We start from the raw sequence: 17,500 nt of genomic DNA, 5'->3' as shown, positions 1-17,500 counted from the left end.
TAATACCTAACATAGGTGAGAGTATTTGGTACCCATGTTGCTAGTGAGAGTCTGAAAATGTGAATACCTTTTGATCCAATAGTTTTATTGGTAGTAACATATTTTGTGGATATAATTGAACAGCTGTACAGGGATACACATTATTATTTTTCAAATTATAAATAATCTGTACTTCCATCAGTAAGTTAGTAGTCAAATGAATTATAGGCTATTGAAATATTAGGTATCCATAAAAATATTAAACATACATTGTGTGTGTGTGTGTGTGTGTGTGTNATGTAATGGAATGGACAAAGTAATTGAATATGTGAAAGATAGCCAGTATTTCTAGAAAACGCCCTGTATAGCCTAGGTTATGAATTGAGTTTCCTAAAGAGCAACAAAAATAACTGCATCTTAATATCAATTTCAGCTTGGTTTTGACCCTCTCAGATATCTTGCCACAATGGACTACTTACTGTTATTCTATAAAAAGTTTGCGAACAATCAAGCATAGACGCTGAATTAAGCATTAGGCTGCTGTGAAACTATTGTACCTCATGAAATAGGGTCAGCCTGAATAGGGAGTCATGCAGTTTGTGAGGGTTTTGTATGAATTTTAAGAATGAATTATATTGTATTCCCTTGCAGGCAGTGTGGGCTGGCTGGGGTCATGCTTCTGAGAATCCCAAGCTACCAGAACTTCTCTTGAAAAATGGCATTGCCTTCATGGGTAAGCTTGTCTGACATACTGTTCCTGTCTTTCTGTTTCTTTTTGTCAGTTTTGCCCACACTTGACTCTATAGTCTGATTTTCTTCTGTTTAACATGTGCTGGACTCTCTCTCTTTTTTTTTTTCTCAATTACTAACAGAGTAGCCCTGTTCATTTCTTGCATTTTTTCATTTCTTATACCTTGCTTATCTCATTTCTTCTTGATTTTGTTTTCTGTCCCTGGGTCCTTTCTCATGAGGTATGGAGAAGGCTTTGGTTTCCAAAACACTGACCTTTTAAAACTTTGCAACTAACCTTAAGAAAGCATGCAGGAAAAGAACATGTTTTTAGATAGAGAAGATAATTGAATACTCAGGATGCCCTGGCAGTGTGCCCTTAAATATGAATCAGCACCTTTGCATTTAAGCATATAGGTTATACTCCTACTGGTGAGAGAGACTTCTTCTGACTTTCTGCTGTCATTATGGCAGAGAGAAAAACAGGTTATATAGCTCGAAGTATTTTTCTGTGTCACAATGAGGAGTATGTTTTATAAACCTTGTTAAAGATGATTCTCCTTTCTGAGTTCCCCTAAGACCAAGGAAGGTATAATATTTCAGACTTGAATCCTAAAGCTTTGTAGTCCTTATTTGAGGATATTGACTTAAAAAAAAAAAAAAAAAAAAAAAAAGAAGACTTTATTCATCTGGTATAGTTGGATCATGAAGAATGACAAAATTATAGCTAGATTTGTCAAGAATTTAATTCAACATATATTTATATTTATTGAGCTCTCTGCATCAAAAGCTTACTGCATTAGGTTTTATAGATAGTACAAAGATAAGTCAGAACATAATAGTGCCCATAATCAATTTATGATCTCCTTGATATGTGAGGGTTGGGGGGAGGACAAGACAAATACATAAATAGCTATAATACAAGACAACTAGGTGTGCCAGAAATAAGTCCAAGGTGTTACAGTCAGGATTCTTTTCCTGTTTTGTTTTTAGGTCCTCCAAGCCAGGCCATGTGGGCTTTAGGGGATAAGATCGCATCTTCCATAGTGGCTCAAACTGCAGGTATCCCAACTCTTCCCTGGAGTGGCAGTGGTAAGAACCGAATTCTTGTTTGTATCTTGAAGTTCATAATAGCTCAATAGGATATTTGGGACTTAACTTTTTTGAAAAAGTATTGGGATACTTGACAAGAAATGGAATGCTGGTTGAGTAATGGTACCTTGTCTCTCTTGGCTTAATTAATACTGTGATTCTTTTATCTTAGGAATATAAATTTAGTTTGAGGGACGCAGATGCTAAATTGTGATCTGGAATGATCTTGTGAGTTAACTTGGAGAAACTCTGGGAAAACACATACATGGTTTTGTGGGTTTAGATGTGTTCTGGGTAGGCTAGAGTCTTCCTCAGCGATGGGCTTCACCGGTGGAATTAGGTCTTCGGATCTGCCTGGGAGTAGCCTGGATCACTAGGAAAAACCTAAAACCCACTTACTCAAATGTTTACTTGCCAGTGTTTTCTTGATATCAACCCACAATCTGTTGACGATTTGCTTTGACTGTTTAAAACCATTCAACCTCTGTTGCTCTTGATGCAGAAAATGAGGCCAGCAATTAACTTTTCTTCCAGGCATGCCAGAGGGGCAAGAATTTTCAAAAAATGATTTATTCTCAACCACTCCCTTAAAGAGTTCCATGTGAGTTATTATAGCTGATAACAATATGAACTTTTTTTTTTTCCCCAGTACTCAAGCACTGGGAGCAGACATACACTAAAACCTCTTTTAAATGGGAATGACCATTGTCTTGAGGCTGAACAGATTTGAGCCCTTGTTAACTCTGGCTCTCCAGGGAGATCGCGATATCCTCTCCAGATCTGCTGGGTCAAATAGTTTAAAATAAAAGGTTGCATTTGTTCTTGTTTGAATGGAGAGGCTATAGCGTTCCTCTTGTGGCTGAGTACAGGGACATTCAGAGAGCATGGAATCATGACTCTGCTGAGACCGATAAAACCGCTGTTTCTATTTCCAAGGGCTCATAAAGATTGAATTATTTCCTAGACCTCTTGGCCCTGGAGCAGGCCTGAACACACAGTTTGAAGGTATTTTGCCTGCTGAGTTGCTGTGAGAAGTATGCCATGCTCTTTTTAGTTTGTTTTGGTCTTGTATGTCTTTGCATTTTTATAAATTGCTCCCTGTTCGCTCGCCTGGCTTCTGCCAGCGTAAGAACCCAAGTTGCCAGGTCGTGCTATGGCTAAATCCTGCTAACCCCAAGAACTGATCAGGGTTTATATGGCATCTTTCTTTCTCTCATCCACTCTCAGATTTGGATAAATATGATAGCAGGGCAGAAAATTGACAAGAGCAGAAGCTCTTGTAGCTGCCCTAAGTTGCTATTGTCTATTGCAGGTCTTCGTGTGGACTGGCATGAAAATGATTTTTCAAAACGTATCTTAAATGTTCCCCAGGAGCTATATGAAAAAGGTTATGTGAAAGATGTGGATGATGGGCTACAGGTAGGTTACTAACTCCAGGGAGTCATACCTTTCAACTGACCAATTATAGTCGCAAATGTGGAGATTGGGAGCCTGGCTCATGATATATACCCAGAGTGGTGTTAGGGATGTAAGATCTGGAGGTGTAGTTTAAAGGTATAGAATACTCTGGTTTCTCTTTAGATTGCATACGTCTTTTGCGTTTTAAAAAGTATAGATTGAGGAAGTGATTTTAAATGTAAACAATCTAAATTTTGAAGCAGGCTGCTCATCTGAACAGAACATTTCTTAGGTGATTAAGTCAGACTTTTAAGGAGGTGCTGATTCTCCCTCCCTCTGTTAGTGTGGGAGGGCAGGGACAACAAACAATCACACTGTCCACTGCTTAATTCAGAACCAAGAAGCCAGGAGGCAGAGATCAAACAGTCAGCTTTATTACTAGCAGAGATGTTGGTGAAAATGGCTTAAGTGTGTAGCAACAATCAGATTTGTAAACTGAACACCGGAGTTAAGCAGGCTCACTTACCTACTGGTTACTGGCAGTGCTGAATGACCACAGACTTCCCTCTACAGAGAGAGAGCTTATTTCAGCTTAGTGTATGGCTGAGAGCTGACAAAGAGCATATGTTTTGTGCAGTGGGCTGATCCCACAGGAGAAGAGACTGAGCTATGCATGTTCAGTCCCTTCTTCCAAATTGACCAATCACATAATTTATTATTTTTCCCTTTGAGAGGAGTAAGGGAGTGAGCTGAGAAGGACTGAAAGGGTGACTCTTAATTATTGTCCAGCCATATAGAAACGTGAACCTAGGCAAAAGGAGATCCTTTCCCCAACATTACCTTTTTTTTCCTTATAGTTCCCTCCAATTTGTTCCCCTTTCACTTTTATAAATAGTTTAAAGTGTTGGTTATGCCTCCAGGTATAATGAAAGATAATGAAAGAGGCTATTGTAGAAAAATACACTGCTTGAGTTCGACTTGTGTGGTATAAATTCAAGAGGGATGCTGAATGTTCAAATAATTTTGCTATACTGTTTGCATTTTAAGTTAAACATCTTATAATCTCCTTAATAAGAATTAATATTTTAATTGATTTGCAAATGCTTAATTTTGTTTGCTATAATTTGCCAAAGATAGAAGCTTAAGGAACTATTCTAGCTATTTTGCTTATCAACTGATATCCTTTTTTTTTTCTGGTTATAAACAGGATTTCCTGGTAGAAAAATTTGAAAAGCCAAAGATGATGATAAAGCCATATGTAAACACACCATTCAAAGATAATACTTATTAACAGATTCATATTTTTTTCATCCTTTTTCAAACTCGTAGATTTATATTGTATAAAAATCTTTATTAATAGATTCCTATACTTAAAAGTATGATACTTAAAAATTTTGGGTCTTACTATATGTATTATTTGGTAATCGTAATACTTTTTTCTACTTAGTATTTTTTGTTCTTCCACCTCTCTGTTCCTTACTTAATGTTATATTAAAGTGTTAAAATTCTTCCAAATATTTTTAATGGGCGACCTGTGACTAAATCTTTCATATATGTGTATATAATTATTATTATTTTTTGAGACAGAGTCTCACTCTGTCGCTAGGCTGGAGTGCAGTGGCATGATCTTCAGCTCACTGCAACCTCTGCCTTCTGGGTTCAACCAATTCTGCCTCAGCCTCCTGAGTAGCTGAGACTACAGGTACACATCACCATGCCCAGCTAATTTTTGTATTTTTAGTAGAGATGGGGTTTCACCATGTTGATCAGGATGGTCTCGTTCTCTTGACCTCGTGATCTGCCCATCTCGGCCTCCCAAAGTGCTGGGATTATAGGCTGAGCCACCGTGCCCAGCCCGCTTTCATATATTTTTAAAAGGCCTACCTTCTTACTGAGCTCCTGTGGGATACCCTTTTTTTTTTTTTTTAAGTCTTTCATCACACTTGTACTATCTCTTTGATCATCTATCACTCAGCAATTGAGTTCATCATACTAATGATGTTTATGTAAGCATAGAAAAGGGTAGAGATAAGGAAACACTAGAAGAGGTGAGACTGCGAGTGAAAGATTTTCATTCCTAATTGAGTGATATAGGTTAAAAATTGAAATCTTCTTTTTTCTGAGTGATACTTTTTATTCGAGTTGGAGTCTCACTCTGTTGCCCAGGCTGGAGTGCAGTGGTGCCATCTTGGCTCACTGCAGCCTCCACTTTCCAGGTTCAAGTGATTTCCTGCCCCAGCCTCCCAAGTAGCTGGGATTATAGGTGCCCACCACCATGCCTAGCTAATTTTTCTATTTTTAGTAGAGACAGAGTTTCACCAAGTTTGCCTGGCTGGTGTCAAACTCCTGAGTGATCCACCCACCTTGACCTCCCAGAGTGCTAGGATTACACTGAGGCACCGTGCCAGGCCTGCTGATACATTTTAAAGATATTCTTATAATGTAGCAAAATCTTAAAAGACTGGAATATTTTGACAAAGGAATGACTTGGTTATTTTATTTATTTAGTTAGTTAGTTAGCTTTGAGAGGGAGTCTTGCTCTGTCACCCAGGCTAGAATGCAATGTTGCAATCTCAGCTCATTGCAACCTCTGCCTCCCAGATTCAAGCCATTCTTCTGCCTCAGCTTCCAGAGTAGCTGGGATTACAGACATGTGCCACCATGCCCGGCTAATTTTTGTATTTTTAGTAGAGGTGGGGTTTTGCCATGTTGGCCAGGCTGGTCTTGAACTCCTGACCTCATGTAATTCGCCTGCCTTGGCCTCCCAAAGTGTTGGGATTACAGGCGTGAGCCACCGCACCCAGCCTTATTTTTGTTTTAATATTTTTTGAGACAGAGTCTCACTTTGTTGCCCAAGCTGGAATGCAGTGGCATGATCTTGGCTCATTGCAACTTCTGCCTCCCGGATTCAAGCAATTGTCGTGCCTCAGCCTCCCAAGTACCTGGGGTTACAGGCATGTGCCACCATGCCTGGCTAATTTTTTGTATTTTTAATAGAGACAGGGGTTTCATCATTTTGTCCAGGCTGATCTCAAACTCCTGACCTCAGATGATCTGCCCACCTCAGCCTCCCAAAGTGTTGGGATTACAGGTATGAGCCACTGTGCCCAGCCCCATATCAGCTTATTTTAAGTGAACTTCTTATGTCTTTTTTTTTTTTATTTAAATTATGGGTAATATGTGGATACCTGCATACTCTAAGCAAGAAATTCCAATAATGCAGAAATATATTCAGTAAAAAAGGAAAGTTTTATATACACCTACTTTTATTTTCTAAATCATTGCTAGTATGTACTCTGGACTTTACTTCTTTGCACTTACATATGTGGGTATATGAATGCATATATAATTTTGTTTTTTGCCTATATGACATTACTTTAGATTGAACCATATGAAATTGCCTATATTCAATCATTTTTTAAAATCTATGAAAAAGGCAATTTCTTTTGGGTCAACCTAATACTACAAATATTGTTCTACTATTTATGTTTTCACCTAATAGCATATCTTGCAGATCTTTCTATTTTACTGTATTTAGACTTACTAAATGACTTAAAGGGAGAAAATACCAGTTTTCTCCTTCCCTTGTAATAACACTGTTTCTTCTATTTTTTTTTTTTTTAATTAAAGGCAGCTGAAGAGGTTGGATATCCAGTAATGATCAAGGCCTCAGAAGGAGGAGGAGGGAAGGGAATTAGAAAAGTCAACAATGCAGATGACTTCCCTAACCTCTTCAGACAGGTAGAGTACAAACTGTTGTTTGTTTGAACTAACATGTATACCAGAGATACACGATTTAACTCATACTTTAATTTGGATGTCCAGAAAATATTTAATTTTTAATTTGGTCTATAGCTAATTGTCTTTCTCTGTAGTTTCTACTGGCATATTAGCAGAGAAAAAAGGTTAATGAAATGTCCAACTCAATTTTAAGTTTTATTTAATTAGGTAATTCAAACACTTATTCTGTCTTATATAAACGTGCTCAGTTTCTCAGATAGCTTTTCCTTACATGGTGCACATGGCTTATAGGATCTCATAATGGCAAAGAAAAATTAATACCTTTCTGTATTTTTGTGCCCCTGTTCTGCTGACTTTGTAGATAATGTGTGCTATCGTGGTATGATACTGATATGGTTGTTCTTGGCTTGGTCAGGCCCAGGCTTTCTGACTGACTTTTCTACTTTAGTTCACATTGCCTAGAGACCTCTGAGTTTCTATCATATGTCCCATCTAGCCTGCTGTCCCAGCAGTCTATACTCTAGGCTGTGCTGCGTGGCCACCACACCCTGGCACAGTAATCCTCTGGGAGACCCACAGTATATAAGAACTGAGAGTGACTCAGGAAAGCTCAATGTCGGAATTCTCTGCCTTACCCTCTGCTTTGCAACCAAGTTGATGTGGCCGTACTAAACATTGGTTGTAGAGAAGGCCACAGAAGTGATGTCTTTATAGAATCTTAGAGAGAGAAAAGGGAGACAGGGCTCTCTTTTTGTTTCATCCTCAGAGTTACGCTCACATACTTAACTCACTTCTTTTTTTCTCCTTCCAATACATAGTAAACGATGTATCAAAAAATGGAAAATTGGAACAGAAGTCTGCCTTTTTCATGCTCCTAGCTTCCCCTTTTTTTCAGTTTTCTCATCATCATCTACTTTGCACTTCTTTTACTAGTGTGCCATGCCACCTTTTATTTGACTTCTTTTTTTTTGTTAAAACATTTAGCTGCAAGCTCCTTGCTTCACTGTCAAGAGTGAAAAAGAAAAACTTATGAGCTGGGTCTTCCATGATTTGATATACAGATGGTCCCCAACTTAAAATTTCAACTTACAAATTTTCAACTTTACAATGGTGTGCAAGTGATAACGCATTCAGTATAAATCTTACTTTGAGTACCCATACAGCTATTGTTTTTCACTGTCAGTGCAATATTCAGTAAACTGCATGAGATAGTCAGCACTTTATTGTAATATAGGCTTTGTGTTAGATGATTTTTCCAACTTAGGCTGATGTGTTTTAAGCACATTTAAGTTAGGCTAGACGAAGCTATGATGTTCATTAGGTTAGGTATATTAAATGCAATTTTGACTTACAACATTTTCCACTTACGTTGAGTTTATTGGGACATAACCTTATTGTAAGTCAAAGAGCATCTATACTAGATAAAGGAAGTGATAAAGGTGTTGTCTTGGCCAGGCTTGGTGGCTCATGCCTATAATCCTAGCACTTTGGGAGTCTAAGGCGGGAGGACTGCTTGAAGCCAGGAATTTCAGATCAGCGTGGAAAACAAAGTGAGACTCTGTCTCTACCAAAAAAAAAAAAAAAATTAAAATAAATAAATAATTAAATAAGGTATTGTTTTGCTACATTATTCTCTTTTAAATGTCAGAAACTGAATATTACCTTGCTTTTGTTGTTGTTGTTGTTATTTTTTCATTAAATTCTGTTTTCATGAGTAGATCAGTGACTCAGAGGGTCTAGTGAAAAGGCCTTTGCTCTTAGAAGCAAAAAGAAAAAAAAAGGCATGTTAATTAATGTTAATTCTTACAGACATTTCAAAACTACTCATTACTATGGAATTGAATAGTGGAAAAGTCTAAAACACTAAGGGGCGGTTTTCTGTGAAAGTCCTTAAGTTTCAATACTGATTGGGTGAATAGACTAATCCTCCCATTGGGAACAAACTAGAAAAGCTGAACCAGATTTCTTTAAAAAAAAAAAATGTGTGTATGTGTGTACACATATGTACATATATGTTTTAAGGCAGTGAGGAATTCTGGGGCTAACATATAGGAGAAAAAGGAAACCCAGAGCAGTGAGCCTGACATATCAGGCTACTTTTCCCCTAGATATATCATCTATTCAAGAAGAAGCACCTGAAAGACTGATTAATTTTCAACAGTCTTCAAAGACTAAGAGGGCTTCCTGAAGAAGGGTGCCCTGGAAAACCTCCCACATTTTAGGTTGGGATCCTTAAGAACTGACTACATCATGGGAGAAGGGGTGAACTGGAAATAGATTAACCCTCACAGGGACTATGTCTTGGCTTCAAAACATTCAACCTCTGATTTAAGCAAGATGTTATAGGATTGCTAGTGCTTCTAGACACCTGCAGGAAGCAAATGTAAATCCTTTCCAGAGAAAGATAACATCTAGAACTTAAAATTATTTCTATTAATTTTTCTTGCAGCATATCAACCACTCAATTGAAAACAGGCTATAGGCCAGGGATGGCGGCTCATGCCTGTAATCCCAGCACTTTGGGAGGCCGAGACGAGTGGATCACCTGAGGTCAGGAGTTCAAGACCAGCCTGACCAACATGGAGAAACCTCGTCTCTACTAAAAATACAAAACTAGCTGGGTGTGGTGGTGCATGCCTGTAATCCCAGCTACTTGGGAGGCTGAGGCAGGAGAATTGCTTGAACTCGGGAGGCAGAAGTTGCAGTGAGCTGAGATTGCATCATTGCACTCCAGACTGGGCAACAAGAGTGAAACTCCATCTCAAAAAAAAAAAAAAGAAAAAAAAAATAGGCATATAAAATTATTGTGCCACTGTACTTCAGTCTGAGTAACAAAGTAAGACCCTGTCTCAAAAATAAAAGTCAATATAATATAGGAGTTTAGGGCCGGGCGCGGTGGCTCAAGCCTGTAATCCCAGCACTTTGGGAGGCCGAGGCGGGTGGATCACGAGGTCAAGAGATCAAGACCGTCCTGGTCAACATGGTGAAACCCCGTCTCTACTAAAACTACAAAAAATTAGCTGGGCATGGTGGTGCGTGCCTGTAATCCCAGCTACTCAGGAGGCTGAGGCAGGAGAATTGCCTGAACCCAGGAGGCGGAGGTTGCGGTGAGCCGAGATCGCGCCATTGCACTCCAGCCTGGGTAATAAGAGCGAAACTCTGTCTCAAAAAAAAAAAAAAAAAAAAAAAAAATAGGAGTTTAATATTATAGCGTATTAGATGTGGTTGAAGAGAATTAGTAACTGGCACTGGAGACTGAGATAGGAGAATCCCTTGAGCCCAGGAGTTTGAGGCTGCAGTGAGCTGTGGTCCTGCCACTGTACTGTAGCCTGGGTGACAAAACAAACAAACGTGGAAAAAGATTAGAGAATTAATAACTGGTAAGTAGATCAGAAGGAAATTCAGATTGAAGCATGAAGAGAGATAAAAGGATGAAAAACAGAGCAATATGCGAGATTATTTGCAAGATGATCATGATAACTCTTTGTTTGTATCTACACTGTGCACCATTATTTTGCAGCTCCTCCTTTCAAGAAGTAGAGTCTTTTTTTTTTTTTTTTACCAACCCTTGAATTTCAGCTGGCCTTTTGACTTGTTTTTGCCAACAGAATGTGGCAGAAGTGACGTATGACTTCTGAAGCCTAAACTTCAAATGGTTTTGTAGTTGCTGCCCTTGCAGCCTTGAAGCGAGCCCTCAGACTACCATATGAAGAGCCCATTCTGGCCTACTGGAGAAAGAGAGGTCACATGAGCAGAGATGAGTTGTCCCAGCTAAGGCCTCCTAGTCCTACTAGCTGACAATCAGCAGGACCACCTTTGAGACATGTAAATGAGACCATATTTTACCATCTAACCTCAGTTGGGCTGCCAGATGACTGTAGCTGCATGAGTTACTCCAGGCAAGATCAGAAGAACTGCCGCTTGTGCCCAGTTCAAAATGCTGATCCACACACTCATGAGCAAATAAAATGGTTGCTATACCAAGTCACTAAGATTTTGGTAGTTTGTTAGGTATTAATGGATAATTGACACAGAAATTGATACCTAAAGGTATGCTATTGTCATAACAAAAAGTAAAACACATGACATTGACTTTAAAACTGGCTCATAGGTGTAGGCTGGAAAATTGGTGAGGAGGACGTTCATGAACTGGAGGAATGATGTGAACTGTTAAGGGAGGCTGGGAAAGCAGCATAGTAATTGTTTTTGGAGTCTGGAAAAAAGACCCATGTAATAATGGAACAATTGGCAAAGAATGTTATCTGAGGTATCTTGGAAGATAAAGAATATATTTAATGAAGTAATGGATCTGGTTAAGGAGCTCTCTACAAGTGTTTAAAGTATCTGTGGAGTGCTTCTAGTTGCTTATACTAAGAAACTATAAAAGAGAGGTGAACTAAAGAAGATATTTTGCTTGCAAGCAGGATTTATAGAAATGTACAGGACCCAGAACTTGTTGAAAATAGAATTGTTTCTCATTCCCAGTCTCGCCAGCTGCCAAAAGATTTGCAAAGTAAAAAATGCCTCAGAGTAAAGACCAAGTCAAGAGTGCCTGTGACTTTAAGGCCTCAGAAATAGTTAAATTATTAGCTAGTAAATTACCCTTTCAGCTAGAAATATGCTTCTAAGTTGTTTGTTTTTTTTGTTGTTGTTTGTTTGTTTGTTTGTTTGTTTTTGAGACACAGTCTCACTCTGTTGCCCAGGCTAGAATGCAGTGCTGTGATCTCGGCTCACTACAGCCTCCACCTCCTGGATTCGAGCAATTCTCCTGCCTTAGCCTCCCAAATAGCTGGGATTACAGGTGCCCACCACAGTGCCTGGCTAGTTTTTGTGTTTTTGGTAGAGATGGGGTTTTACCATGTTGCCCAGGCTGGTCTCAAACTCCTGACATCAGGTAATCCTCCCACCTTGGCCTCCCAAAGTGCTGGGATTATAGGTGTGAGCCACCACACCTGGCCCTAAGTATCTTAAGGGTACTGTCTTACAGGAACCTGACATGCCCAAAGTATAGAGAGGTCTATGCAGACATGAGTTGTGGATGTGTCTTTTTGGGTGTCATATTGGAAAATGATTCATAGGAAACCCACAAAGTTGTCAAGACACTTGTGTGGATGAATGCACCAAGGGACTGAAAGGGCCAGAAACAGTTCAAAATAAAAAGTGACCTCTGAGCTTTCAACTTTTATGCACAGGAAGCAGACAGAAAGCTATTCAACTGTAAAGAGCTGTCATTTCAAATAAAAAAAGAGATTTCTCAGAGAGTAGAGTCAGGAGCCCAGAGGGCAGAGCTAAGAGCAGGGGATGTGATGGATTAAGGACCCACTCCCAGGAAACCAAACTAGACCCTAAAAAACAAAACAAAGCAAAAAACATATCCTGACTCTGGAGTAAGGGAATCTGACAACATGTACCTATCCAGATTTCAGAATTGCAATGGACCAGTGACTACTATGTTTCTCCTATTTCTTCCTCTTTGAACAGGAATCTCATTTGCAGTTATTCTCTCCCAATATCATCATTAAATGTTGGGAGTGTTGGGGCAGATAACTTGTCTTTTTAGTTCCCAGGTCTTTGGATCAAGAGAAACTATACCTGTGGAGCTGCACGCAAGAACCTCATTTTCTTCTGGACATGACTCATGAGAAAATGGACGTCAAGCCCAATGCCGTGATTGGATGAGACTATGGGGGTCTTGGGAGGGGGTGAATCTGTTTTGCATGTGGGAGGTATGTGAATTATTGTGGCCATAGGGTAGACCATGGTAAGTTGTTTGCAAGAGATGGGCCCAATAACTCCTCCCATTCCTGTATGTACACCCTTTGCAATGTGACTTTGCTGTTCCTCCCTTCCAGGAGTGGCATCTATTTCCCCACCCCTTGAATCTTAGCTGGCTTTTGTGGCTTGCTTTGACCATTAGAACGTGGCCAAAGTGATGTATAAATTCTAGAGCCTAGACCTCAAGAGGCCATACAGCTTCTGTGTTCACCTTCTTGGAACATAGCACTGAAGAAGCCTGGTCTAGCCTATTGGAGGATGAGAAGCCATATGCAAATGGAGCCATATGTAGTGAAGATGAACAATTTCTGTTGAGACTCCCTAGACCTATCAGCCAGCAGTCAGCATGAATCATCAGACATTTGAGTGAGAATGTTCCACCCTACTCAAGCCATCAGATGATATGTATGTAAGTGCAAGATTGGAAGAACTGCCCAGATGAAGACGGCATCATAAAAGGTTGATGTTCTAAGCAGGCCACTGAGTTTTGAGATGACTTGCTACATGGCAAAACAGCATAAAAGACATGTGGGGTACAGTGAAATGGTCTAACATTATGTGCTTTAAGTGTCAGAGGAGAAGAGAATGGAGCAGAAGCAATATTTGAGGAAATGATGAAGCAGAAGCCATATTTGAAGAGAGAAAGGCTAAGGATTTCTTTGAACAGATAAAAGATACCAAGGAAGTTTCAAACATCACTATGAGCCTTAAGCAGGACAAATACAGAGAACCACATCTACGCTTATCAGAGTAAATCTACCACTGTACCCCCTACAAAAGAGAGAAAATCTTAAAGCAGCTGATGAAAAAGATTGCTTTCAAAACAGTGGCAATAAGATTGACAGTTGACATCTCAGTATCTCAGCAGAAACAGTGAAAGCAAAAGTCATTGGGATTCTTTTTAAAGTGCTGAGAAAAAAAATAGTTGCCATTTTAGAATTCTGTCTCCAGTGGCAGTGTTCTTCAAAACTAAAGATGAAAGTCCTTTGGCTGCAACAATACCATATATAATATAATGTGAACCAGCAAAGTATCTTGCCTGAAACAAGTTGTACATTTGTTTGTACAGAATACAGGATGGCAGTATTTTGCCGTGTTGGATTTGTGTATGTGTCTGTGTTTTTAAATATTTAGTTGTTTACCTTCGAGATGCACCAGATGTTCCTTTGTTTACACATTCATCAATTAATATTGATTATGTAAGAATGCAGCATCTTAAAGATATTGAAGATGACAGGATGGACTGTATTTCATTCACTTTTGTATTTTACTGATTAACATGGTCCCTGACACTTCTGGACCTCTGCTTGTTGAAATCAAAGCAGCTTATCAAGATAAATAGAATGTTTAAAATGTAAGAATTGGGTTTTTTTCTTCCCTTTTTCTAATACAGGTTCAGGCTGAAGTTCCTGGATCTCCTATATTTGTGATGAGGTTAGCCAAACAATCTCGTCATCTGGAGGTGCAGATCTTAGCGGACCAATATGGCAATGCTATCTCTTTGTTTGGTCGTGATTGCTCTGTACAACGCAGACATCAGAAGATTATTGAAGAGGCACCTGCTGCTATTGCTACTCCAGCAGTATTTGAACACATGGAACAGGTACATATATTAAAAGGTTATAATTTATGTTTTCTTACACAGAACATTTTTCATTCAGTTCATGCACCAATCTGAGAATAATGGGATTTTAAGCAACAATTCTGAATAATTAATAAAATTATATCCTTTTCTTAGAGAAAAAAAATTTACTGTTCTCCCATTGAGAGATCGTCCAGGAACATGTCAAGCTCTAAAAGTAGTTAACACTTTCTAACTAAAGTCAGTGTAACATTTTGAGTAGGGATAAAGAAGAGAAATGCTTTGAAATTTTTAATCTTGTGATTAATTTTTTTTTTTTTTTTTTTTTTTTTTTGAAGGAGTCTTGCTGTGTCACCAGGCTAGAGTATAGTAGCATGATCTTGGCTCACTACAACCTCTGCCTCCCGGTGTCAAGCAATTCTCCTGCCTCAGCCTCCCGAATAGCTGGGACTACAGGCGCGTGCCACCAGGCCCAGCTAATTTTTGCATTTTTAGTAGACACGGGTTTCACCATGTTGGCCAGGATGGTCTCAATCTCATGACCTCGTCATGATCTGCCTGCCTCAGCCTCCCAGAGTGCTGGGATTATAGGCATGAGCCACTGGGCCCAGCCATGATTGATTTTTTTAAGAAGCTCATAATCAGGTAGTTTCATTTACTGGGTTGATTATCATCAAGTCTTAAGTTGAATTTAATCAAGTCTATTATCTTTTTTGGAAATCCTCTAAATATCTTGAGCTCATACATTCTATCTTTTTGTATAGAAAACAGTTTCTCAAAGTCATGAAGAATGCCTTGGGCATAATTGTAGTTTAAAGACCTGAACATAGTCTTTTCTAGAGTCCAGACCCTGTCTTTTCATCAAAATATATTATTGAAAATATATTTAATGTGTGTTAGAAGTTTATTTCCTATGTTGTGTATATATTAAGATGTACTCTTGAACTGCTATAATAAAGATGCCTTCAAAATACAGTGACTTGGTTGGGCATGGTGGCTCTTGCCTATAATTCCAGCACTTTGGGAGGTTAAGGGGGACAGATCACTTGAGCCTGGAATTCGAGACCAGCCTGGGCAATATGGTGAAGCCCCATCTCTTCTAAAAATACAAAAATTAGCTGAGTGTTGTGGCACACATCTGTAGTCTCATCTGCTTGGGAGGCTGAGGTGGGAGGATCACTTGAGCCTGGGAGGTCAAAGTTTCTGTGAGCCTTGATCGTGCCACTGCACTCCAACCAGGGTGACAGAGCAAGAAGCTATCTCAAAACAAATAAATAAGGAAAATACAGTGGCTTAAACAAGGTATAAATTTCAGAGATGAGCTGGTACCAGAAACAGGTTTATTGCTCCCCTGTTGCCTGTTTTTGTAAATAAAATTTTATTGGAGCACAATGATGCTTATTTGTTTATGTATTATTTATGGCTGCTTTATCGCTACAAGGTAGAATTGAATAGTTGTGACAGGCTATATTGCCCAATCTGGCTCTTTACCAAAAAAGGTTCCCAAACTTTGCTCTCAGACATTGTCATCTTTGTGACTGAGCTAACTCACACAAGATTATATTCACATTGTGGCCTCTGGGAGGAAGAGACGGACATGGAGGGCAAGCATATGGAAGCATGATCTGGAAGTCACATACATCACTTCTCACATTCCGTTGGACAAAATTCAGTTACACAATTATACCTAGCACAAAAGATGCTAGGTATTGAGGTCACTAACTAGGTGACCATGTGCTCAGCAAAAATTTCTATTTTATTCCTAAAATGATTAAGTAGAGAAAAGTCCCTGGAGGACATTTAATAATCTGTGCCTCAGTCTGCTCCTCTGGCTACCCATTATCCTTTCACATCCTTTTTCCTACTCTTAGAGCATACTTAGCCTTCCCCAAGGAAGACAGCCTGAAGTCTTCCTTGTAACTAGTAACAGGATGGGTTATTCCTGCAGGTGATTTCGGATCTCTATATGATGTACATTCCTCTCCATTAGATATGTATGTGACTTTTCATGGGCCAGCAACCCAAAATACAAGTTATTTACCCCTCGTCATTCCTCCCCTGCCCTCACCATAAACCCAATATACAATGATGAGAACAGGATAACTCCCATTTGGAAAAATGAAAAATACATAGCAATCATTGGTTCATAGCAGTTATCAAATCCTCCTTTCTGGGTAGGAATTGTGATGATTCTCTGCTGAATAGTAGAATACTATCTCAGTTAGGCCTTCTGGCTGTCCCTGGTTCTGCTACTGCACACTCCAAAGAAGTACGATAAGTGAGTAAATTTCTTGGTCATTGTCCTTCAAGACACCTGACACTGTTCTCTGGGAAGTTCTTCCCTGTTAGTTTTCTCTGTGAGCTGGGCTTTGGAGACTATGCCTTCTTTGGCAGAACTTTCACAACCCACTTCCTTTTTGTGTAGGATTGAGGGCACAAATATTATCCCAATCATCAATTGCAGGCTTTTGAAGGCCAGGTTTGTGGTTTGTTTAGAAATACAATTCCTTCAAATACTTACTAAGCTTCTGGGCTATTTGTTTGCAATCAGCTTTGGGTTGGATTAACCATACTCAAAGATTTCTTCTAGGTATAGAAACTTTTCTTCTATTATTTACTGGCTTCTGTGCTTATCCCGTCTCTCTTGCCTTGATTTAATATTGGCTATCTTTGGGCCAGCTGAAACTAAAGCAGCACATTTAATCTGATCTTTGACACTGAGATGCTTCAGGATGATAATCTCATTTGCTGTTTTGGGGGTTACAAAAGAAGTTGGCTTTTTCGGCACTCTGACCCTCTCAGACCATCTTTCTTAAGATTTAGTGGGTGTGTGGTCAGTATTTCAAGTTATTGTAGGAAACAGTTTGCCAAAACTTGTATTATGCCAACAAGGAACTTACCGCCTTTCCAGCCAGCAGCATCTTTCTCTGCTACCTACTACTCTTTTGCTAAGCTAGCATCTTATATTTTAATTCTTTTTGACCATCAACATTCTACCTGCACTTAATTCCTTTATCAATTAGGAACTGCTTAACAAAAAGGTCTAAAAAACACAGTGGACCCCCCAAAAATGGAATTTTATTTTTCTCCCGTCCCAGTCTGAGGTGAGCTTTTCAGGGCTGGTAGAAGTTTTTTATTCCGTGAGGGCATCTTGCAATTCAGGTACTTTGCATCTTTCTTTTCTTTTTTTTTTTTTTTTTTTTT

General features: G+C 39.1%; 1 protein-coding gene across 9 annotated transcripts in view; it reads left to right on the top strand.

The window, feature by feature from the left end:
- ACACA (acetyl-CoA carboxylase alpha) overlaps window positions 1-17,500 on the top strand; it is a 324,534-nt gene that overhangs the window by 132,367 nt on the left and 174,667 nt on the right. For all 9 annotated transcript variants that reach the window (XM_017539866.2, XM_037742496.1, XM_037742495.1 and 6 more), the window contains 5 exons: window positions 631-712; window positions 1,702-1,800; window positions 3,113-3,219; window positions 6,829-6,939; window positions 14,108-14,317. In XM_017539866.2, the coding sequence (XP_017395355.1) occupies window positions 631-712; window positions 1,702-1,800; window positions 3,113-3,219; window positions 6,829-6,939; window positions 14,108-14,317 (609 nt within the window). The remainder of the gene's footprint in view (window positions 1-630; window positions 713-1,701; window positions 1,801-3,112; window positions 3,220-6,828; window positions 6,940-14,107; window positions 14,318-17,500) is intronic.

This window comes from Cebus imitator, unplaced genomic scaffold (assembly GCF_001604975.1).
Source record: "Cebus imitator isolate Cc_AM_T3 unplaced genomic scaffold, Cebus_imitator-1.0 Scaffold121, whole genome shotgun sequence".
Classification (NCBI taxonomy): Eukaryota; Metazoa; Chordata; class Mammalia; order Primates; family Cebidae; genus Cebus; species Cebus imitator.
The sequence above is the reverse complement of the archived record's forward strand: the minus strand, read 5'-3'. Positions and strand labels throughout refer to the sequence as shown.